Genomic DNA, 25,120 nt, shown 5'->3' with positions numbered 1-25,120 from the left:
TTCACTATCAACCAATTTTCTAACACCCCTCTATATACTTACTACTTACAATTTTCCCGCTTCTTTCTTACTCGGCGTCCATCTTTCTTTCACTGGTCTTCCATCGTAATTGCAACTCTAACAACCAAAAGAAAACTAACTAGGTACCAAATTTACCTGTCCAATCCGGTCTTCCATGGATTTTTGGCGCCAAACCAGACGAGAGGAAGAAAAAGGATTGGATTGATGGGAACTTGTGTGAAAGAGCATATACTAAAGCACAGCCGAGCACAGGCCGAGTTCTCTTATTTTTTCAACAAAGCTTTTCTTATTCGCATCAGGTAATATGATTAAATATGTACATCCAATTTTATTTTATCACGAACAAGGTATATACAAATAGAGGTATGGGGTGATTTTGGGAGATATGCTACAACCTACGCTGCTCTCGTTAGCAGCTTATTCAAACATAAGATTAACGAGCGTCGATCACCAAAATTTTCAACGGCACAATACCCTCTACGCGTTATTTTCACACTTCTTTCTCTCTTTTTGTCTATTACGCTGTACTTTTACCACGAGATTCGCGTATCTCCAGCTTAAGGTATTAATACTGCAGGATATTCTTAATATCAAAGTGTCTCTTCCTTATCTGCTTTTTTTTTCTTTCTCTACTCTACAGAAGATATACGTGTTTAATACCTTTCTCTCTCGGTTAATTAATTTCCTCGGAAAGGAGAAAAACAAACTCAACTGAACTCTAAACTGTCGCATTTGTTTTCCTCTAGTATACCTACTGTACCCAACGCTCGATTGCTAAATCGCCTATAAAATCAGGACTTTACAATTTTGTCTAAACGGTACAAAGTACTCTCTACCGTGATTTCATCGCTGCAATCATTGCAGTTTTCACTAGGCAAGACTTTGAGGTATTCTTGAAAAATTATTTTCTAAATTGGAGAAAATGACCAACCGTGAAGCTCGCCATGTCAAAACGACGATGACCACGAAAGCCTAAAATCTATTTTTTTTACAATTTGATGACGAACCAAAAGAAGGCGACTGCAACCGACAAACGGTTCTCAACCTCAGGCTTTCTTGCTGCGCTACTGCGAGGATCCAACACGCTGCAGTAGAACAACTTTGACTCGTAGGCGCGCGCACTTCTTATCTTTTCAGGTATATCACTCATAACGTATATACAAATAATTTCCATGCTTGATTGTCTCGTAGGACACTTGGCTCGTGAAATCAGGTTCTTCCTCGTTCCCGCTTCGAATGGAAGGAATACATTGAAAATTGAAAAATTCCGTTTACAAAATGAAGAAAGAACCGACCAATCGCGAACTACGAACTCTCCCTTCTTTATTCCCGATAAGTTCTCGCCAATTAAGTTTTACCTATTGCACTTTTAACACTTATTATTTTTTACTTTTCAGCCAATCCGAATTAGTGCTCCAGATATTGATGGATTTCCGTTTCCGTACTGTCGGGTCGATTGTGTGGACGACCTGGAGGTTGTACGAGCTCGCGTATGGTTCAACAAAAGTCTTGTCTCTGTGTCTTCCGGAAGCCCAAGAGTACCGGAGATTTTCAACAATGAGGAGTTCCATTTTCTTATTCTGGAAATAAAGTTGTTTGGAGCTGGCGAAGAGCCGGAACTTGGAACACGCCTCTTTGTCTTGTGCTATCATCAGGCATCTTTCGAGAGGTTTTTCATGAGATATTTCGGCCAGGACGTTGTTTGGGAAGCTGGGGTTTTATCCTGGCTTTCTTTCTAATGTATATATTCTCTCGTTCAAGGAGGAACACTGGTTTTTTCGACAATTGCAGTTTTAGGACACTTGGGGCCCGTGGCGTCACGTGCTACGGCCATTATTCAAACCATTTGGAGGCCTTTGGTTATGCTTTCCACGTGCTCCTTGGCTCGCATTCTCAGCGCCTGAATACTGGAAGTGCGAGGATCATGTCCGGGTGGACTCGGTGGGGGTGGTTGGACGTGCGACGACCCTCCTATGTTCGCCATGCCTGCTGCCAGGGACCCTGCAAATTTAAAAAAAAACACACCAATCCTCCCATTATATCACGAATCTTACCCGACGGAACCAATTTATCTTGCTCCGTCTTAAATCCCCCCATCCCTCTCCTCCTTCTCTCTTTTTCATTCTCATTAGAGATAAAAGGTGTAACGTTATGTGAAACGAACCATTTTTTGAACAAATTTAAAGAATTCTTCAAACTCTAAACTCGGCACGCCTGGTTCCAATGATCCTGTGAACGATCGAAAGGATCTATTTTTATTTAAATCCTACACTGACGGAGTAATATATCGTCCTCTTTCCCTCTCTCATTTTTTCTCTCCTTCTCTATAACTCTCCCTCAAATCCAACCGATTCCTCGAAATATTATTATTAACTTTAAAACTTATACAAGATTGTTTGCTGGGAGCATGAAATTCTTGAAAGAGGAATTTTTTTGGAGATGAGTCAGCACCAGTTTAATGGAAGAAGAGTGAACTCACCGGGGACTGTATTGCTCCCAACGGCGGTAACGCTCGGAGGTGATGGTAATCTTCTCGGAGATGTGAGGTAACTTGGATATCCCGTGTGTGGGGCAGCCAAAAATCCTGGCAAGGCGCTCAAAAGTCCCGGTGGAGCCAGCCAAGGATCCCCAGGTAATGCCAAAGCAGGACCTCCAACGTTTCTGATCAAAGAAGTATCCATTCCTCTTATTATATGGTTATAACGATAAAATTATTTATTATTCAAAGAAAACAAATTTAATAGGAAATATTATTCACCTTAAATTAGCTGCGTGATGATATTCGCTAAGACCTAGTCTGGCAGCTTCCATTTTTTCCTGTCGACGCCACTTTGCCCGCCTGTTTTGGAACCAAACCTAAAATTTGATTTTTCAGATTTGTTATTACAATGGGAGAGAAGGAGAAACACTTATAAACGATTAATAATATGGAGGAAAAAAGCTGTGGAAAAATGGACTTGGTCAATGCAGAAAGCGAGCGAAAGAGTGCTGTGCTTAGGGCAATGGAAAAAAAGGACGAGTGGTAGGAAAAGGGTGGAGAAAGGATAGTGAATAGAGTTGGTTGGTGGTGAAAGGGTGTGAAAAGTAGCTGGCGAGCTTTCTGTTTAGCTTTGGTGGAGAAAGAGCAGGAGCGGGATCAGAAGCAGCAGGAGGAAGTTTGGTGGTGGGTGGGGAGGGGGGGGGGGGAAGAGGTATAGGGAGGGGAGTGAGGAAATGTGTTTGGGCGGGCCGAGACGGTCCACCCCTGAAAGCTTAGCGAGAGAGGAGAGAAATAAGAGAAAGGAGAGACGAGGTTGAGGCTAAGAAGGGAACCACCCTTCACAGGCACTCCTGCCTTCTACTGCCGTTACGTCTCCCCCTTTCCCTTTTCATCCCTTCCAGCAGAACCATCTCTCACTCCCTTGCCATTTTGAGCAACGAACCATAAGGAGAAATCGAAAGTGAGCAGATTCTACATCATAGGCCAAAATACAAATACAGCAATCTCGCACATGATAAGGTATTATTTGAGAAATCACATGATTCGTTGGAATGTAAACATCGGATCCGTCGATCGTTAAAACTGTTAAATTTCAGGTAAGAGAAAAATGAGTGTGCGGGGAGGATGGCGAAATTACTGAAGAGGCTTTGGGGGGTATATATCGAGGGTAGGAATGGATATCGAGGCATTCCCGTCCTCATCAGGACGATATTCAGCTTTAGGACGAGAAGCAATTTTCTTTCCTGGGCTACGAGGATGAGAAAAGGCTACGGACAAGATGCCACGTCGAAATGATGGGAAAATAAGCGAATTTCCCTTCGCGTCTCTCGGGCACGTAGATACACCGTCGAGTAAATGTGTGAGAGAAGCAAACACGTAAGTATATTTACGTCGACCTTTCTCAGTCCCAAGGATCTTTCACTTTTACCAACCGTGCACACTTTTCTTTTTCTAGCTCCACGTTCATTGCTTGTTTCTCGGAGCTTGCTGTCAGCGCCCCTCTGCCCCTCTCCACTCCCGCAGCAGTCTTTCACGACGACTCGTGCCTGGCCTGCTGGTCTCCCTCTCTCGCGGAAATATAAAGAACAGGGCTAACGCGGTTTAACCTTTTTAGGTCGTAAATTTATTAGAGTAGGTACTTCCAAAGCTCTCCTACCCATTTTCCTCCTTATTCAAGACACTGCGCCCGGCAATGATATTGCCAAGGTAAACTCGCTTAGACGGCTTAAATGCAAGTGAATTGGGGAATAAAATGGAAGTTATTTCAGGATTAAAATTGCACGACGACGACGTCTCACGGACGAGGGCGATCAAAGAAAGGGAAGGAGCGGCTAGCTACACTGCTTTTCCATGGAATATTACCAAGGATTCTTTGCCGTCAAAGTGTTAAACGGTTGGAGCGGCGCTGGACGGGGGAGAGACCGATGCTAGATTCAATTAGAGAATGAAAAAGTGTCTGCTCTTCCTGCAGCTACTCTCTCAAATGTGGCCTCAACGTTGGATATTTAATTAACCAGTGGAAAGAGATAGTCAAGCTTTAACGTACTACGTCCTTATCAAGATAAATCAAGGGACATTGCGCAGAGTTAAAGATCCAAGAAGATTTCCTGCGAGTGTGGGGAATAAGGAGAAAATCCGCTAAACGCGGCATCGACAGGGACAACAATGTGACCAGGATAGCGTGAATAGCTCGTCGAATACCTTTTTACGGGCGCTAATCCGTATTCGGTGATACACGCATAAAGAGTTCACCGTACCGGAACGATGCGTAGATTAGTGAAGTGAGAAAGCGAGAAGGAGACGGTAATAGAGACACTCGAAACATTTGTTGGAAATAGATTTTGCTCGCGATACCCGCCATTGTTACTCTCGAGGATCTGCTTTTTTGAAAGCGCACAGCGAGTAAAATTAACGTTTTTATTCGATACTTCACGAAGAGTTTATCACTGCCGCAGCCTCGGGGCTAGGCTTATAAGGCTGGATTCTGGTTCAGGGCATCGAATATGCGTAGACTGCACTGGGATAGATGTTTGGGAAGGGTGGGACTCTATTATTCGTCGCGCTTTTTATGCCCCCCACCCACTGTACGCTCTGTCAAACTGTCGACCAAACTCAATTCAGCTCAGTCGTTCTCATATCTCGGCGCCTACTCTCTTCTCACTCCATCACTTTGCTTCTCTTTTAATTTATAACTTGCGTTCCAAGAAAATTCTACCTTTATACTCTCCTGACCATTATTATTAATTATTAAGACACATGAAGATTTTGTAAAATGGTAGCATATCGTTGAAATGTAACCGAGCAGTGAGTGTACAGGCTGAGAATCACTGCTCTCGTTCTTCAATAAAGCTACCCTTGTCGGTGCGTGTAATCACCCTTAAACACTCGAACGCCCCGACCCTAAGCCTCGTGCGCACTGCGATACAATACTAATGTGCTACAAATAACATCCCAAACACCACGGAGGCGATTTCACTATTACAATGAGACTAAAGAGCTTCGCTCTTTATTTCGGGATGCTCGCGACTGTATCTTTCAAGTATGGTATGTGTAATATGGTATTATAAGTTATATAAAATATATGTATGTACAGCTTATATAATACTAAGGCAAGTCGAATAGCGTTTGGTCTTTAAAAGCTAATTCGAAAAGTCGGTCAACAATGATGTAGAGGAATAAAAGGTCTCGACGGTTGTGGTGTGACGCGTAGCTTTTTAGAAAGTGAATAAGGGCGATGTATAGGGTAGAATAGGAGCGCAATGAAATCCAGTAAATTAGCCGTATGCTCCACGTGTATTTTGACACTGCACCCACTCATTGTTTCGCCAATTTGGCCATGATTCAACGCAAAATCAGCCTTTACCCCGTTCCAACGATTCTCCTATTATATGATATTTATATGTATGCGTGGTAAATCTAGGGGTAACTTGAAAATTGCATTGAATTTCGGCTTCTTTGAAGCGCGATTTTGCGCTGGTACACATATATAGGGCTAATAGAAACTATGGGATGACCTTGAGAATAGAGAAAGAACAATAAGAGTTCGGCTGCCGTTTGAAGCGACAATGAAGCGACGCTTGGTTCGCGAAAATCCGCGACGATGTAATAACTCTAATAACTCGTAATAAAGCTCGGGCGGAGGCATATTAGCGTCAGAAGCACGCGCGGCCGCACAAAGGGCGACCGCCCTCGACAAACACTGTGACTTTTGATGATTATTAACTTCACGGGTGAGTCGGCCTGTACGGAAAGGGGAGGGACGACACTGTAACAGTGTAACCGTGTAGTAGTGTAGCCGTGGCTCGTGGCGTGGTCCACGCAGACAGCGTGGTCTGGTCCGTGTGTAACCCACGTAGGCCTTTGGGACGTAGACTCGTAGTCCGTAGACAGTAATCTGTTAGCCCGTAGGCTTTCCAAGCTCTCTTGCTTACCCGTCCGAACAACCCCTCCCCGACCCGGCAATCCAACCTGGGAACCGAATTAATAGTTCGTTCTGCCGGATATATCTCCAATTCCCTCTCTATATCTATCTCTTTCTCTCTATATATACATAATATAACGTATATTCCCCAGCGAATCAGCCAAACCTCCTATGCATCATTAACAAATGCCTTCCATCCTCTCCAATATCATTAATGAGATCCAATTTTCATCCCATGCGATCACTCGTACATTTGATTCGAGTATAAGAAAAATCAAAGTTGTGTCAGTTATAACGTTGCATAACGTTGCGATGCAGGTAATTATAAGCCTCGGTAGATGGAAACTGGTCTTGTGAATTGTCGCGATCCCTTATATAGTTATACTATTATAGTATATACGTGTATAGACTGATCTTGAAGGCTCACCCTTCTTCCCTTAGCCCTTGCTGCGTTTGACAACGGAGATTAATAGTTATAGGAAAGACCGACGACGTCTCGCACGTGTGATATCTTCCAATTTGATCAAACTCTCTGCTTTCCTTTTGTATATGACTTCCACAGACAGACCCCTGTGTATCAAGATTATAACCAGTTAATTAATACCTTGATAAAAGCCACCCAATTATACCTCCGTTGCAAATAATTTCATACTATTACCAATAGCTGCTCTCGTTTGACTCTGGACTCTCGGATATTCCGTCGAGGAATAAGAGGAAAATCCCTTGTGCAATGTTATTGGAATTTCCCACATGTGGAGCTGCATATGGTTTGCTCGGTAGTCGATAAATAAAAGGCGATTCGCCTTTCTGCTTCCTTTTCTACTTTTCTCTACTCTTCGCTCGACAACCGTCGGATGTTTCTGTTTTGCATGGTTGTTCGCGTCGCCGTCGTGCATTCTTCGTGAAAAGAAGGGAAAAAAGAGCATCGGGATCTTTTTGAAAACACAAACGATACTTTCCTATTGCAGGGAGTAAGCAGTGTTTGTCCTATCTCTCGTATAGATCGTATCCCGAGGGAGGTTTGGTAGATTAAAATTTTGGGTCTATTCGTGTTTCGGCGTATACTGTATATAGTTTAGTGTTACTAATCCCGATTGCAAATCCGTAGGCGGTGCCGGCTCCACTGGAAACGGATATACTATATTTTCGACTGGTGACATTCATCCCTGCTGGAGAGAACATTTCTGGAGCGGGTAGCTTTGTAAAAGATCTCCGTTGGATTGTACGAGTTTGGCATCATCGTCACAGGAATGGAAGAAATCTTAGAGAAAGGTGGGGTGGAGGCCAGGCAGAGGCAGAAGCAGAAGCAGAAGCAGCTACGACTACGGCGGTAAGAAATTCGATCTTAGAGTAGAAAGAAGAAACGAGCCAATGAGAAGGGGACCAAGGGGGACAGAGATCGGAACTGAATACGTTTGTACCTGGGCCCGACAATGGCCTCCGTAATTCGATTACAAGGACCGCCAGCTAATTGTTAATTGCTGCCCTGCGAAGCATGTGCCGACAAAGCTCTTATAACATTCGATGAAATATTAAAACCAGCGATCAGGTATGATTCAAAAATCTTCAAATTGTCCTTTCCGCTGAGAAATCCTCTTTGTGCATATATAAAAAAACCCTCTTTATCCATTGGCTTTTTTTTCGCAGTGACAAAAGCATCCAGCAAACATGTACGTTTCATCGCTGTAACGCAGCTATGCTGTATGGTGGATGTTGTACACTTGTTGAAAATTAGTCTCGAAGAAGCTGAGAGTTTACGAGGAAGAGAAGAAATTCTTCTGGTGTTCTCTCCGAGTGTTTCTGAAGGAGATTAGCTGGCCAGGAATTGGTATAGTTTCCGAAGGTAGGAGCATCCGGGGCATGTGGCTCAATTAAGTATAGTAGTGCGTTTAGCGCGTGGCTAAAAAGGGTTCAGCTTCGAAGAGAGGCCGGGCTCTCTCCCCCTCGAGCATCAATCATGCTGGCAACCCTTTCCCAAGGGCGGTTTTGCTCCTCTATTGAGACGAAGTGTTGTGCTCAAACACAAAAACACTTCATTTGGCAGATTAGCTGTTAAACATCGCCTGGGGTACGATCTGGAGAATAAGGAGTGCAAAATGCGACATGTATCCACTTTCTCAACGAATGCAACGAACCAGAAGAAACAGCTCTGCAGCACGTAAAGCTATTTCAACACTTGCTCTTTAATATCCGCCTTCTTCTCTTCCTTCTTTTCCGTGGATATATTTATTCTTGGCTTGATTCGCGTCGACCAGACTGAGAGAGCGAGCGAGAGGGAGAGAGCGTCGCGACGCTACGTCAAACTTTGCCATGTGTGTGCGGGGCGCGCATATGGGCGTGCGCGTACGAAAGGACGAACACTGGCCGTAATGGAGTTTCCAAATATTCGGGGAGCCCTCGCTCAATTTCGAACAATTTGCATTTAGGGTGAAGTGCAATTAATAGAAGCGGGGTGTTGTCCCGCACCATTCCACGCCTATTAACACTATATTCCGCGGGAGTTTAGCATATCGAGGGGGCAATATTGAGTTACCCGACAGTAATTATAATACTCGTTAGACGGCGCTGCAAGAGTTTACCTTCTCCGCATGCTGCTTGCTCTGCAAGGACCTCCAGAATTGAACGGGGAGTCTCTCGCAGCCTCTTCTCCCGAATCATCCAATTTTCATCAGAAAATTCTGTACAATCCCTCCTAACGATCCTCCAAATTTACCACATAAGCACTTTGTAAAATTATTGCCCGTCTAGCGAGTTTTATTTTTTTGTTCGCATCATAATTCTCGCGTTCTATTATACTACCATTATTCAATTGAAATCAGATGTTTGTACGTAGAGGTGCGCGTGAACCTGTTGCTCTGGATGACGAACGTTCTTGAGGAATAATCATAATGATTTTATTATCGTGCCTCTCGTCGGCTTCCTCGAGATTCCCGGGAGCGGTGTCTATCGTTTTGCTGTTGATCAGTTTCCTTCGATCCCTTCCTATTCCTTATCGCGCTCTTCCTCCGGCAGCTCGTTAGGATGGTTCCCGCTCTTCTTATTCTCGATGGTTATTTTTACTCGACTCTCTCCCTCTCCCTCCGAGCCGCGCCAGTACCAACGAACGTACACCATGCCGTAGCTTTACTTTTCTGGCCCCCATCGTCGGAGAGAGCGAAGAGTCAGCTGTCCGGCTCTCACGATCTTTGCTATTTCTCGCCCGTGCCGCCCCATTTTCTCGCGTCTAGCGCGCCAAGCCATTATCTTATTTTCCGCCTGAAAACATCACACCCACAAGAAAAACGATCCCAGAGGCGAGAATGGTCCGACCAGCAGCCCCTTCCACCCCCGACTGAGAGATCAGAGGTGCTAGTGTAATAACATTTGTATCCCCGAGCGCCTTTCTTTCCCCCACCACCCTCTTTTTCTTTCACTCCTCCTTTTTTCATTCCTCTCCTTTCTTCTGTCTGTATCCTTATCTCTTTTGTCCAATACGGCTATCCGCTCGTTAATCCTCTAAACTATTATTGCATATATATATATATATGTATGAATATATATACCTCGCTCAGCTAACCAGAATGATAATGATTTTTATTATTAATAGGTGATCACCCTCGATACTGGAAGGAGGATAATCCTGATTTATGTATATGTATACACATATGCAGAGAACACTACACGGACGAATAAAGGATTCCCACAGAAAATGATCCGTGGCCCGTGGCCGAATTCTCACCAAGAGCTAAAGAACGGACGACATGTGTGCAATAATATCGAGATAGAGGGCCGTTACATATGTTCCTCGCTCCGCTAACCACGAGGGAGTAGCTAACACGGCCGAGCTTTATGACTGAAATAAAAAGGGGCTGATTGCTTAATACACCTTCACCCCTCCCGCAAAACGGACAAATACTCTGCCGTCGAGAAGATTGCATTAATTGAAGGCAAAAGTCAAATGCCTCTTTCTCAACGTTTTTATTCAAGGTAACAATCTTTATAATCAACCTCGCTTAAAGGAATTGGAGAAAGTACTATTTACGTTGATTTTTGTTTAACTTCTGAAAACCATAATGATATAATATTTTACTCTTTGATTGCAAGAAAAAATTTTCTGGACATAGCGCATACATGTATATCAGTGTAAATAGATGACGTTTACCAGCGTTTTACACATTTTTTGTTTATTCCTAATGCGAGGTTTCGCACTGCTCACGTGTTTGCTTTCATAACGGTCTTTAATCTTTACGGTATAACCGTAGTAGCAGCGTCGTCGTGAAGCACTGCCTGTTGAGAGCTTGTATTTTAATTTTTTCTTTTAAAATAATAACCTTGTCAGATTTTTAAGCGTGTTCAAGCAGTGTAGTGCGTATAAGCATATTACTGTCCAGCGAATCTGATCTCTACGAAATTATCTTCTCGAAAAATACACGAGTAATTGTTTTACGAGTAATATTTACTGCAGCTATTTTGATAAAATATTGAAACTTGACGCGCGATAAAATTCTGTAACTTTTAAAAAGCTTTGTAATGCGACATTCGAACGTACAAATCTGATTTCGATTTGGTTGTTGAATTGAAAGATGGTCAGATAGAAAGAGAGGCGAGGAGCAAGAGACAGAGTCTCGTGTGCGCAGGCCCAAATAGAATTGCGTGTATATAGCATAGTAGTAGGGAAATTTGACGTGCGGCAGTTTCCATGGTGACGCGTCGATTAGTCGAGGAGGAAAGGAAAGCAGCCAGAGCGTACTTGGCTGGCTAATGTGACACTTGATAGTTGTGCAAGTAATAAGCACACAGCTGTAGCGCGCAAGGTGAAGGTGAAACCGTCGTCGTCTGAACGAAAAATCAAGTTCGATTTGCAGTTTCTATGCCCTTTTCATAGCAGCATCGAATTAAACGCTCCAGCAAGCATTTTCGTCCATCGAGAAACCTCCAAGGCCGGAAAATCCGATATAAACCTATGAATTCCAGCTTGTAAACTTGCTTCCTTCCTTCCTTCCTTCGTTCTAGAAGAGCTTGATTGGCTTAAACCGTTTTTTGTGCGAGCACACTGTATTTCGTCTCCATCGGCTCGAAGATTGTTTATAACGACGAAGGAAGGAAGGATTTGTTGATTGGAGCTGCGATGGAGGGGAGAAAAACTGTTAATCGAATTCAAGAATATTTCAATTGGCAATTGTCTATCGGAGAACGAGGGGAGCCATTTGGCGTATTCCGGCTGGACAGTCCATCCCATCTCTCGTTCGATTCCGAATTAGTTGGCCGACCGCGAAAAATCAATCTGTTCCCTCTCTCTCTCTCTCTCTCTCCCTCTTTTCCTCTCTTTTTTTAAGCCAACGCTTATACGGGCGTAGTATAGGCTCGATCGTTGTCGATTGCACTTGGCGGTCGAGGTGGGTGGAAATGGTTAGTTTTTTTGGCCTGCCGCCCATTCGTTCGAGAGAACGGATGGAAACTGAAGCTTGGAAGAGCGTATATAAATCCGGAAGTAATAAATGTTGTAAATAGCATTTTCCACGGGGGATTAATTGCGATAAGTGTTTTTAGCTGCACGGCAGTATCGATTGCTGGCAAATCTCGTTTTTAAATCGACGGATTACTCGGCCCTCTTTTATTAGCGTAGGTGGTTCCGGTGTTCGCGTGACAGGAAAGTAACACTCGCTTCGACAATTGCTTCGTAATAATATAATAGGTCCCAGCGAGGTTTTATTGTTTCAACATGAGAGATAGAGTGAGTTTTTCTATCGAGTGGAGCTTTGGCCGGGCCAATAAGAGCTCGTCAACGTTCATCCACCCTCGTTTCGTCTCTCGACTCGACTCGGCTCGACTCGCTGCCTCTCCTTCCACCTGATCTCACCTCGCGTCAGTCGATCCAATAAATCTGACAGACGGGATTGGCGTGCGCTATCAATTAAAAATGATGAAACTAAAAGGGCAACAGCTTGGTCGCATTCCTGGCCAGCCTAATAAGCTTAAGCGATTAGGAGGCGTAGGTACTTCGGAGCCACGCCAACCTAGCACCGCTCTACCCTGCCTCTTTCGTTTTTTCATTCTCCTCCTCGCGCTGGAGGAGGAAAAGCAACGAGAAAAACTTGGTGCTTGATAAAATTGGAAAAAAGAGCCAGCAAATGTTCACCTCCTCGTTTCTCTCTCGACGACGCGACGTCCACGGCCAGCGAAAGGGGTGGGAAATGGGAACGAGCGTGGTAGCCGGCAGCTTTTAAACGTAATTTAAAATTTTAATTGCGTCTCTTTTTAGAGAGCCATTCGTTCTCGTTCCGGTGAATCTACATGTATAGTGCATCACTTTTGTGAAAAATTTGGTGCAAATAGTCCATAAGGAGGGATAGAAGCAGCAGCTGTGTGCTAGGAGTATAGAAGCAGAGGAGAAGCGGAGGAACAGGAAGAAAAGACGGAACGGAACGGAACGGTTGTTGGCGGGGAGGTAAAAATCAATTTGGCGTATAAGAAGCGAACGAGTGAGCGAGCAGGTGGCTGTCGAGTCTGGCTCTGGGTAGGCCAAGTTATTATCCGAAGGGTTGCCGTTGTGGGACCGCTCTGTATACGTGTGTACACACTGTACATAGGTGAAAAGCGCGTCCGCTTCCCCGGGAACACCTAATCGATGCGTCGTCGCATGCGATTGCGTGCTTTTATCGCTGTCACGCACATAATTAATTTAATTTAGTTTAATACGTTGGCCCAGCGTCAGGCAGCGATTGCTGTTCCGATTGTTTGCACGGAAACACTGCCATTAAGCCCCATTCCCCTTCACAAACCGAATCCTTCTGCGCATTATTCGAATTTCACCGTCGTCGTCGTCGTCGTCGTCGTCGCCATTACTCCTCAATCCCGTATCCCAGAACGATCGATAACCACCTTTTTAATTCATCCCTGCCAATTGCCACGATATGGAAAACCCGACTAATTGCTGATATTTTTTCAGGTGAGATTGAGCAAAGTCGAGAACTGACCTGAACACGAACTTCGGGCAAATTAACCTTCATGGCGAGCTCCTCCCTCGAGTAGACATCAGGATAGTGGGATTTTTCGAAAGCTCTTTCAAGTTCGTGCAGCTGGTACGTGGTGAAAGTAGTCCTGTTGCGACGATGCTTTTTCTTGCCGCCATTTCCGTTGATGTCATCCGTGCAGCCTGGCCCGAGCTCCTCGTCGCTGCCGCCTCCAGTTGAGTTGCAACTATTTTCACCTGCAATGCACGCAAACCATAAGTTTCCCTGCGATCGACCGAGCCTAATTGCACCTGGGTAAAATTTCAAAATCAGCTGGCTCGAGTCGGTAGCAGCAGCGAATAGCTCATTAGAATTAGGAAAGTAATTGAGAGGAGGAAGTGATAAAGAGGATTTAATCCAATAGAAGTTGACGAGTCGAGGAAGGGCCATTGGCACTCTCGGGGTGCCATTATTGATTGTTGTGTTGCGATAATTAGCCAGAACAGGCGTGTCAATCACGATGCAAGGCGAGCTTATTAGGCTGTTGGTTAGCACCAGACTGCACCTCATAGTAATGCCTAGAGTGTGTCATCTCGCTCTAGCTTGCTCAGCGTTTCTATGTGTACACGTGTATCGTCGCCATTGAGCCACCCGATTACCTCCCACAATTCGATCTAATACGCTGCTCTGCGATGCGAGAGAAGACTAATTATGCTGTTAATGAGAGCCTCGATACATGCACGTTTAACGTGTGCGTGTGCTATAGTGTAGCTAAAACACCCTCACCCTCTATTGGGAACTGGCCAACGTTATATCATGGCGAATTGCGTGGCAAGACAGGCAGCGGAAGATGTAAACGGAAAATACCTACTTTATATATATATATAGTATACATATCTCGATTGATTATCCCTTAAGGACCAATATACGATCGCCTTCGCTTTTCAATATCAAAGCTCTGTGTAATGATTGAGCCTTCGGTATCACTGCGCGATGTAGAATGGAAAATTAGTTGTGACGCCTTGGTTGCTTAATAACCGCAGTTTTTAACTTGATTAAGAACCGTCGCGTCGGAGGAATCGGAATGGCTCTTGGAACGTTTTAAAATTTATCAAACGATCAATGTGTTGGCCCATTAGAGTCAGACGCTGCTTTTCGAATAAGGCAGGAGTGAGCACTCTGCTCATTCTCAGCTATCTCGACTTGTCAATCTCTTAAGTAGTCAGAACCGACTAGGATACCATCAATCTTGATCTGACCTACCATGGAACTTCCAGCAGCACCAAACGCACGTGGATTCAACACATTTTCGGTAGTCGGTTGAATTCTTATACGTACATAACAAGTAAGGAGAAATATCCAATTAGAAAATTTGTTTTCTTGCAAAATCCTAAGAGATGGAGAGAGGAAGAGGGGGAGGCTGAGAAGGTGGGGAAAGAATAAGGCACGCCGTCATACAAAGGGCTTAGCTCACCGCGACCAAAGAGGATTACAGAATTTCTCTTCTCCTGGACCATCAAAGCTTCCTCTCCCACCCATCGCTTTCTCCCCATTTTTTTTTATTCTTAAAACTTGTCTCAACTACTTATTTAGGATCCCCAGACGCTCTTTGTTTTTTATCCTCGATCAATTTGCTCGATTCTTTTTTCTTCCAAACCCACGCTACATCTTCAGCAAGCAATACAAGCGTGCATAGAATAATTACCGGGGTGGCAAGAGATAGCTGCAACAAGCACTTTGCGCGCCACGCTAAACTTTCGCTAGAAATTTCATCGTGGAACCGACCAACTGTCAGCTGTCGCACCTTTTAATCCGACGTGCGCGCTTCGAGGCTGGAAAAAAAGTACTTTTGTAGCTTTTCAGCTTTTTTAGTGGCTTTGTCGATAATCAATAAATGGTCGGTTAAGGATTGATTAAGGAAGCGATTTGTCGATTTTCATTGGTCGAGAGGAGCGTATCGATATCGAATGATTAAGTTGTCAGACGACATGGCGAGTGGAGAAAAGTTTAGAGAGCCTCTCTCTCTCTCTCTCTCTCTCTCTCTCTCTCTCTCTCTCTCGAGGAAAGCTGCTTCTTCTTAAGCTGTCATCGAGTTCTTGCTGCTGGTGCTGGTGCTGCTGCAAGCGAGGATAAGGTTTCCATGTAAACGGGTCAACGCACCCCGTCGCGACGTCCGACATCACGCGTACACACTGCACGTAGGAACAAAGCGCTATATCGAATAACCAGCGTAATCTATATTAATCGATTATAAGAAATGCCTCGATCGAGCCTCGAGCTTTTAATTAGCAATCTTTACAATTTATCAGTTTTTGTATGCGTTTTATTTTCTTGCGGTGCGCTTGATTATAATATAGTAACGAAGGTGCTCGTTATCGTAACTGCGCTCAGTAATTTAATTGTTGGCTGGCGTGCAAGCTTTATTGGGATATCTCCGGTGGGGAATCGCCACTCCAAAAGAACAAGCTGTAGTATAACGGGGCTTTTGCGCAGAGTCACGTAAAAGCACGCGTGTCATCACACTTACCCTATCCAAGCTTTGCCTTTTAACCGCGGCAATCTTGAAACGCTCAAATCTTCAATTGTATCGTATAGAAGCGAGAGTGTATTGTAAATTCACTTTATATCAGGATTACACGGTCTTATTAAGAGAGATGCGATCGAGCGAGCGGCGCGGGAAAGAAAGCGAGGAAAAAAATATTGGGAATCGATAGATTGGCAATTGCAGGTGAGATCGTTTTCTTTTCCGAGTGTCTGCTGCGCTCCCGGATTTAAGCGAATTACCGTCGGATCAAAGCTTACGAGTAGTAATTGGTGCACAGGTGTCGTCGATCAATCGTACACCACCACCACCCCCATCATTCCGTCAGTGGAGGGGAAGGCCTATTTCGCATGGCATAAAATACCGATCGGTACACCTATGTAAGGAAAAGCGTTATCGAAGTTTCCATGTGTCTATCATAGTATGTGTCTGATTGTAATTGTTTGATGAATGTCGATCAGAGTTGTACGCAACCATCGTTCCCCTGCCAATCTTACACTGTTTAGAACACTGATCGGTACACCCATGTAAGGAAAAGCGTTAGCAAAGTTTTGATGTGTATAGTATATCTGCTTATAACCGTTCAATGATTGAAAATAATGTCTGCATTAGCGAAGGAGGTCGAGCCTGTAGAAAGGGGGTAGGAGGGGCGTGACAGTATATTCACAGCGGTCACAGCAAGTCACAGTGACTCGGAAACGTTGGGCCTTCGCGTGTGCAGCACGCTCGCGTCGCTCGTAAAAGCTTCTGTCGAGGGAGTAATTTTGATCGCGTGACAACGCACCACCAGAAGGCCTCGTCGCGTCGTGCACAGCCAATTACGTGTAATTTTATACCCATTTATTGCGGGAATACCTTGTATTTTGATTGCCACTCGCCCTTCTAACAGAAATTCCAGAAAATTTTCATCGAATCTCGTTCCAAGATTGTTATTAATACTAGTGTTATTGGGAGATGGTAGAGCGCGCACTGCATAGATCGCAGATAGGTTTAAGGTAGTCAGGGTGGGAAGGAGGGGGGGGGGGGGGAGAAAAGGAAGAAAAAGTAAAAATGAGATGAGGTGGGTGCGATCCATTAGTAGGTACGTCAATTCAGCTCTTAAGAAGCGAGTGACTTAAAGCCGCTTTCATCTATCGCTTCTTTTTATCTCTCGGCCACATCCTCCCCCCTCTCTACCCACAAGCTTCTCTATACTACGCTTCTACTTATTACAGGAATCCTCAATTAATCTTTGCTCTCGCTCGCCTTATCATAATTAACGATAATTCAATTATGACCAGCGCTCCGAAACCAGTTTCTCCCTATGTACACATAACTCTTTCATCTAGTTGGAATTAGGAGAATCTAAAGATTTTATTTTTTTCTTTCGGGACAACGATAATTAAAGGGCAATTACCGGCAGCTTTTAACGAAACGCAAACGTCATTCCGATCGATCTACCTTGGAGGAGCTGCAGTAGCAGATAGCAGGTAGCAGCGTTGCGTGCCAACGTGCGTACTAAACACACACATAAGGAAGCACAGTTAACACATGCCAGCCATAATCGTTACGCCTCGCACGAACCCGATCGATTACACTCTTTCTTCGCTCTAATCCAGTTTCACCAATAAGACAATTAAACTATTACGCAGTTTAATTAATTTCACCTCCCTCCTATGGAGGCTTCGACGAGAATCGAAATTTAGCAATAACAAAAGCGCCTATGGAAATTGTTTTGTCGATTCTTCATTGTCACTTTATATATATATATATACGAGCATAAAAGTGTCGCGCGAATGTCCAGCGTGTTCCGAGAATCGACATATGGTCTCGTGAAAACTTTGTTTAGATTATAGTTTTATTGCTTATCTTGATTAAGATTGTGTCCAGTGGATTAGCGTAATAAGTTGATACTATTGGTGAAACGTGGGCATGGCTAGGTTTCGCGGTGGTCGATACACATTTGTCGGACGACAGATTATTAGCACTCGCGCACACCTACAGAGATCATGCTACGTAGATACTAATGATTTTCCAATTATACGCTACTGCTATTACTCGACCTAAATACTTTAATTTATTATATAGAAATATTTTCTTCGATACACTGTGTAACCGAAAGTTGAAATTTGCAGATTTGGAGCGAGCCGTCGGCAAATGGTTGGTTAATCAAAGAACCAGCGGTGTAATTAAAGAGGACTGTACAACGGTGATATAGCTGGTTGGAAAAGGAATTAAACGAAGACTATGGAAACAAGGATAAGCAGTGCAGTGTGAAGCAGCAATTGTCTATGTACTTAATTACCAGTATTTTCCTGGGCATCACGGCCAGTTTCCTCCATCTCCTGATGACTCCTTTTGTGATTGGCGAGTCCTAGGATCGCGTCGATGCTGTGCCTCGGCGTGGTGACCGCTGGTTTTGGCAAGACCATGTCTTGACTGTTCTGCGAAGCTGTGTCCACCAATTGTTGCGAGTCCATTTCTGGTAGATTTTCTTGGGAGACTTTGTTTTCTCTCTCTCTCTCTCTCTATCTCTCTTTATATTATATATATATATGTCCGTAATCTCTATATCACGTCGAGTATAACACTAGTCTTTCCTGATTTCAACTCTGAAGAAAACGAAAAAATATCCTCGTGCCGTTCCGGTACGGTTCCGTGACACCTCGGGACATCTCGGGATCTATCGTCGGTAGATGCTCATCGAACCTCGATGACTGTCCGCTGACACGAGGGATAGATACACTGAAGCACGCATTGACACGAGAAAACCCATATAATAGCGACGACACAGCGCTTTAACCGTTGTCTTATCACACGGCGCTCCAATGCTGAATTTGTGGATGCTTTGATTGGATGATGAAGAGTGGCTACCGTGTGTCGGCTGGCTGTTGATCGTAGGTCGTTCGAGTGGGGACTAATCTAGAGGAGCACGAGCGACGTTTGGAAAGTGGTGGCGGAAGCTAGAGGAAGAGAGTTAGGTGGAGAGAGCGAGCAAGGGAGAGTGAGAGTGAGAGAGAGAGAGAGAGAGAGAGAGAGTGAGTTAAAGGGAAAGGGAAAGGGAATAGAATGGCTTCGGGGTGGGCTTTGTCGGTGGTGGAGAGTCGTGCTGCGCCGTGGGTCTCGGCACACTATTACGGGAACGGGAGGTGGTGCGAGCGGTCGTATGGGCGTGACGCTTCACCTCCAATCATCTCCATGGAAGAATCGAGCGTGAACCAATGGTTGGCGAAAAGCGGGAACATGGCGAGCGAGCAGGGATGCTCAGTCTGCTCGCTCGATCATTGAAAAGCCCGCTGCACTCCGGAACGAATCTGCCTCCCTCCCGCCTAGGGCTGGGCTTGATTCGCCAAAGAGGCGACTCCCGCTTTTCAAGCTTTAGCCGGGCTTCCGTGGCGCGGAGACCGGGCGGCCGGCACAGCTTTTGGAGAGACCCTGCCAAGAGGGATGTGTATAAGGACATACATACACAGACAGGGGTGTGTCTCGTTCGAATTGGTGCCTCTGCGCAATCGAGAAACATATACAGCACACACAGGCTCGTGCGGCTTGATTCTTGCGGCGGATTCTGGCATCCCCTGTAATTGCCAGAAATGAGGTAAAGCTTACCGCTTACCGCTTACCGCTTACCGTGTACGCCGTGCGCCTCCTCCACGCTCCCGAATCCTCGCCTATTTACTCCACTTGATTATCATAGTCCGTATACAATAACGATTCTCTCTCTCTCTCTCTCTCTCCGCACTCTCCACCACCAGATTTGCCGATAAAGCTCTCCACGCGCTGATATGGATCTGTGCTTTGAATTTTAGCCTCTTCTCCTCTTATACACAGCATTTGGCATTTTAGCCTCCGGCCGTCACCGAGCCACTCCGTGAACGCCCACAAACCGCGCGACAAAAGATATCCGCCTCTAGCGAAACTGTAGCTTCGCTCCGAATCGATTCGGTCAAACCGGAGCAAATTATACGTTGCGAGAGACGTCTCATTTTTCCCATGCCGAAAGATACATTGTTATCGCGCTCTCTGCAGATGGCGGAGAACGTTTGGAGCTCCATTATTCGACGCCTAAATTCCAAATAAGCCAAGGAGTACTGTGGTCAGCGTGTGCCGGTCTACTCTACATATATACGTGTTTGTGTGTGTGTAGAGGCGAACGGTACGTTCAAATGAACAGCGCTACCACTCTGTATGGACTACCTATAATGTATATACCTATATCCTATAATAGTCGCAAGGGCTCCTTCGTTCGGAAGAAATCGGCGGCGCGCAGCTGTTTCGTCAAGAAAGATCACCAAGATAAGTCTAATTTCGTTGGATTTGCAAAGAATCGAGTGGCGTTAAGAGAGTGAGAGGTGCGAAAATGCTAAATAAAAAAAGCTCCTTTTTCTCTCCATTCTTCGTTTCGATCCAATTTCTTCGCGTGAGCAGCTTTATCGCCATTCAGCCGTTTCTTCTTGCTTTCCAACAGAAGCTTGTTTGGTGTTTACGCCATTGTTCAATCACAAGAGGTTCGCGACAGGTTTTTCGAAAAACTCACCCAGCGGGTGTGCTACCGGCTACCGTTGCCAGATCTTTAGATTTTCCTTGGCTAATCCGCCAGAGTCCCTTCTATAAACTTTCAAAACATTTCCACCTTCTTCACCGCAATAATCCTAGACTGGTCTCTCCTCCCCCCCCCCCCCCCCCCACCCCTCCTTTTCTCTTTCTATCTTTCTCTATGGAAAATATTCTTCCTCCATGAATAACTCTCTATTTATTTTACAGATTCGAGTGAAAAGTTGGGTTTTGATACTCGCTTGGTGATAAAGGGAGGACGCCTGGCTAGCGGTGCTCCGGTTTAATTAACTGTGTATACACTGCAGCCGTTGTCTTTCTCCCTCCGACCAATTGCACCACGAGACAGCGACACATACCGCCAGCATCCCAGTTTAATTCCCGCGGCATGATTTCATCAAGTCCACCGTTCAATAATTTGGATTTTTGGGTGCGCCAGTGTTTTCCGTTTTTTCATGCTGATGAAATGGGAAAGAACGAGCGAGAGAGAAGGTGAGTGAGGGTGAGGCCGATTTGGCGCGGTACAAAAAGCACAAAATTTAATTTTGGCTCCCCTCGCGCACGCAATATACGAGAATCGCTCAGTCCTGATGGAGAGAGAGAGAGAGAGAGAGGATTGGGGTGCGGGATGCGAAGAACGAGGTGGGGATGAATCGCTTCTCCAATGGCGTTTAGCGGTACGTTAACTATCATTCGGCTAGAGCCCTGGGGCCAGTTCGCTAACCCGTGTTTACCAATGCCCACGGCGCTGTTAAATAAACTACGTCCTCGGACCGAATGCGTATAAAGCATTAAAAGCGTAAAACCATTCTTCGTCGAAACACACCCCTTATATTCGTTTTACTCTTATCCCAATCGACGATAAGAAAGGTACGAAGCAATCCACGCGGAGACGTCACAGTAACGTAATTATTTCGAGCACAAAAGACTGAGAGAAGGGCCTGTATAACGTAATCTTTATCACAGATTGGTAATCTATTATCGCCCGAGCGGATCGTCGCAGATGCACGATCCTAGGGATTCCTGCTGAGTGCATATGTCCAGGATATGCTACAACTTCTGACAAGTATTTATCTCTGTTGGATACCTTTGTACCCCTTTCGCAAGTACCATGTGCTGCTTGCCTCCCCACCTCATCCCCTCTCAGAAAATCCCTCCTACTTTTATCATAATTTTTCTCATTGTCGTTAACACAATTTTCAATTATCCAGTGTAATTATAATCAAGCTTCGATCGTTCAGTTAATTATTAATTTATAAATAATCTATAAATGGTATTGATAAGTATTAGTTTGTGCTCTGGTATATTGTCCAATGAGAGAGAAGTTTGCGATTATCCATGTTCAATACGATTATATCCTTTTCGCAAGTGTCAAGTACTGCTTTTGCTCCTTCTACCAGATAATTCCTCTTATTTCTATTATAATTTTTCTCATTGTCATTATCCTAATTTTCCATTATTCAAAGCAATTATAAATACACTTTGATCGTCCAGTTGATTATAAATAGAAAAGTATATCATTCACTTGCACATGCATTACGGTACCATCGAATTTTAAACAATGAAAGAGGAGCTTGGATTTACCTTAATATTTCTCACTGTCTTTTATCGAATTTTCAATTATCCAACGCAATTGTAACCATACTCCGATCATCCAGTTAATTATCAATTATAAAAACTCTGTAACCACTGACATGTATATGGGTACTAACCTGATGATGCTTGACCAATAGGAGAAAATTTTTTATTTATCTCTATTAGATACTTTTGTACCTCGATAAAAAATGTTCTCACTATCTCTGCCCAATGTCCAATTACTCAAAGCAATTACAAACACGCTTTGATCGTCCAGTTGATTATAAATAGAAAACTGTATCATTGACATCGACAATTGCCAGTCTGATGGTATCTTGGCCAATAGGAGAGGAGTTTGCTGCTTTTATGCTTTGTGGAGAAAAGCGAGGGACGTTTCCGTGTGGTTTGGTAAAAAAGGGAGGCTGAACTCAGGAGGTGAAAATTGAATCGTGTGCGTACGGCATGCTGACGTTTTCCGCCGCGGGCTCCTCTTTTTTCTCTCTCTCTCTCCCTCTCCTCCTTTTTCGTTGAAACGCGAAAATCGCTGGAACGCGCAAATGTGACCTGCCAGCACGCCCGGCCTTATAAATCCGTCATTCCGCGCGATTGTGTATGTTGGAATTCGGTCTGTGGACGAGTCGTAGAGGGAGGAGGAGAGAGCGAGCGAGAGAAGGAGAGAGAAAGAGCGCGCCCTCCAGCAGCCATGTTTGCGGGTTTATAAATTGGGTTCGGTACTGGGGATTTTTCTATTAGGACAAAATTGGTTCTTTCAACCGCCACCAGAACGGTCGCCACCACCTCGCTCGTGCTCGACCCAATCTCTCCTCCTCCTCGTCTCTCTCTCTCTCTCTCTCCACTCTTTCTGCACATATCGCGACTTTGCATCTCGTCGAATCTGCTCTTCTTCCTCCCCCCCCCCCCCCCCTCTTACTCCTTTTACCTTCTGCTGGCAAGATTATAATATTCCGGCGCATTTGGAAGGGGATAGACGGAGCGTGAAAAATCTGGGAATCTCGCGTTTCGGGGGTGAAGAGAGGCACGACACGGCACTTTGATCGGTAACCTCGTTTACGAGGACGCTGGACGCTGGAGAGGAAGGTAGGAAAGAGCGATAACACCGCTGACGGAAATATCGACTTTTCGGAGCAGCCACGAGAGCGTACCCGAGGCATCTCCTCTACCAATACACTGGTGGCTGACACCCACACCTAGCCACGTCATAACGGTGTCCCACTCTGCAACACAGTCCTTGTACACACATCGGTCCCGCGCAAATGCCCGTAAACGGCTTACGTACACTCCAAACTCCCCCTCCCCCTCCCGCCCCTCTCACATTCCACCCTTAGTCTCAAACCGATCATCGTATTGCTCGTTAAATCATCCGGCTCTTTTCTAACTCCACCCCCCCTCCCTCTTTCCCCTCTTTTCGGAGAGTAGCGAGTGGTCTATCCCAATATTTATATGTATATGTATATACGAAGAGAAAAATTTCATCCCTTTAATTATAATGGGCGGGTGGTCGAGAAATAATCGAATTGCAGATGAAAAATCGAAAACGATGTATTCGCCGTTCGAGTTCTTTGTTCCCCTCGTGTTTTGTCCTCGGTATGCTATAAACCGGGCTTGCGCGCGGTCCTCCAAAGCAAAATTATTGGATTTTCTCGCAGCGGCAACTCGAGGCACCGTATCCCGGGGTGACAAATACGAAGGGAGGCTTTGGTCATTTGGCTTGACTTCATAAGTCATTAGATTCAACCCCGTCCACGTCGCGTCGTTCCTCGGTGGCACGATTCCTCTACAAAACATCCAATCAGAATCTTCGACGAACATTTCTTTCCCACTATGCATATATTTATATGATATAATTGATATGTTTAATCAATTAGAAACTCGCTATTCCGAACCATTATATTTATCGATGCGAAATACTGGAAGAATCAGAGTTTAGCGCAACGTTTGGTTATAAAGACTCGGTGTGCCGGGCGCAAGTACCGAGGGGGATCCGCGCCTAACCGAATTACATCAATCCTATTTCACATCGTTTTCACATGGCAATTGAGTTTTGCGAACGAGCAACTGTTGTGTTTTCTCTGCTGTTACAATATATATATATATATATATATATATATATATACATAGAGAAGAAGACTAACGTGCAGAGAGAAAGAGAGAAAGAGAGAGCACTATACACAGCAGGCTAGTCGAATGTTTTTTCCAAGTTGTTGAATAAGAAAGAGGCAGGAACGCCACGCGAATAGCTATTCGAGTTTTCAGGCCAGTTCTTGCCAAGGGGGTGGAAAAGGAAAAAGGGTCCAAGTGCCTTAACTTTTCCTTATCGAAAATAAGTCGTTAGCTAGCCTTTCATCTTTAAACGAGTTTTCGCGGCGTGCTGACTTTTTACCCATCCATCCAGCCAACCCGTGCACCCCTCTTGCGCGACTCTGACGCATTTCCACTATAATCTTCTCCCTCCCGCTCCTCCCGCTCACCCCCCTCTCCCCCTGCTGCTTCGGTTTAAGAGATTTTTCAATTTTCTCGTGGCAAGCTAATTTAATTTCCTCGCGAGAGCTCGACGCACCCGCCGTGGATTCCTTTTATCGGCTGCTACCCGATCGCAACTTCCTCGACATTATGCCCCAATTATCCTTCCAATTAAATCTCCACAAAATTTCTCAATCTTTTTCACGCTGCAGCTTATTATTTTCTTTCAGACTCTTCAGTCACCGGAGAAGAGTTATTGTTTTTGGCGTCGTCCCGGTGCTGCTTGCGTTGGGGACGGATTTTGGACGAGCAAGCAAATGCACCCCATCCACCACCACCGCCACTACGAGCTTCTCTCTCACTCTCGTAGTCCCGCTTCTACCCCCTGCTGGACTTTACTGGTGCGGCTTAGAAGACTACAATACTGTAAAACCATCGACAATCCGCTTACGGAGTGACATCTTTACGCAATTACCGATAATTGGTCTACGCACTACTTTGAAACACCACTCCAAGCCTAATTAGACTTGAAATTCTGGATTTCCCTCTCTCTCTCTTCGTACCAACCACAATAAGCAGCATTGTTATGCTAAGCGATAGGAATTCTACCCGCAACCAAAAGAGAATGTTTACGA

The 25,120-nt window shown here is 44.8% G+C and overlaps 1 protein-coding gene and 2 long non-coding RNA genes across 3 annotated transcripts; 2 read left to right on the top strand and 1 right to left on the bottom strand.

Moving 5' to 3' along the window:
- Nucleotides 1–364: 364 nt before the first annotated feature.
- On the bottom strand, nt 365–18,657 carry LOC136783093 (retinal homeobox protein Rx1-like). The gene is made up of 5 exons (XM_066742945.1): nt 18,181–18,657; nt 13,379–13,611; nt 2,780–2,877; nt 2,501–2,682; nt 365–2,022 (listed from the first exon to the last, which is right to left on the bottom strand). The coding sequence occupies exons 1-5, from the start codon at nt 18,353–18,355 to the stop codon at nt 1,859–1,861; spliced, it is 852 nt and encodes a 283-aa protein (XP_066599042.1). The 5' UTR covers nt 18,356–18,657; the 3' UTR covers nt 365–1,858.
- LOC136783119 (uncharacterized) lies at nt 3,610–5,383 on the top strand. Its single transcript, XR_010824222.1, has 3 exons — nt 3,610–3,877; nt 3,957–4,207; nt 4,270–5,383. It is a non-coding gene; the product is annotated as an uncharacterized lncRNA (long non-coding RNA).
- On the top strand, nt 10,277–24,847 carry LOC136783094 (uncharacterized). The gene is made up of 5 exons (XR_010824221.1): nt 10,277–10,388; nt 13,351–13,589; nt 18,011–18,168; nt 20,640–20,921; nt 24,716–24,847. It is a non-coding gene; the product is annotated as an uncharacterized lncRNA (long non-coding RNA).
- Nucleotides 24,848–25,120: the final 273 nt, after the last annotated feature.

The sequence above is a fragment of the Prorops nasuta genome, unplaced genomic scaffold (genome assembly GCF_024137725.1).
Source record: "Prorops nasuta isolate Cenicafe-Biocafe unplaced genomic scaffold, Cenicafe_Pnas_1.2 PNAS00032, whole genome shotgun sequence".
NCBI classification, from domain to species: Eukaryota; Metazoa; Arthropoda; class Insecta; order Hymenoptera; family Bethylidae; genus Prorops; species Prorops nasuta.
Note: the sequence above shows the minus strand (reverse complement) of the source record. Positions and strands in the feature narration are given on the sequence as shown.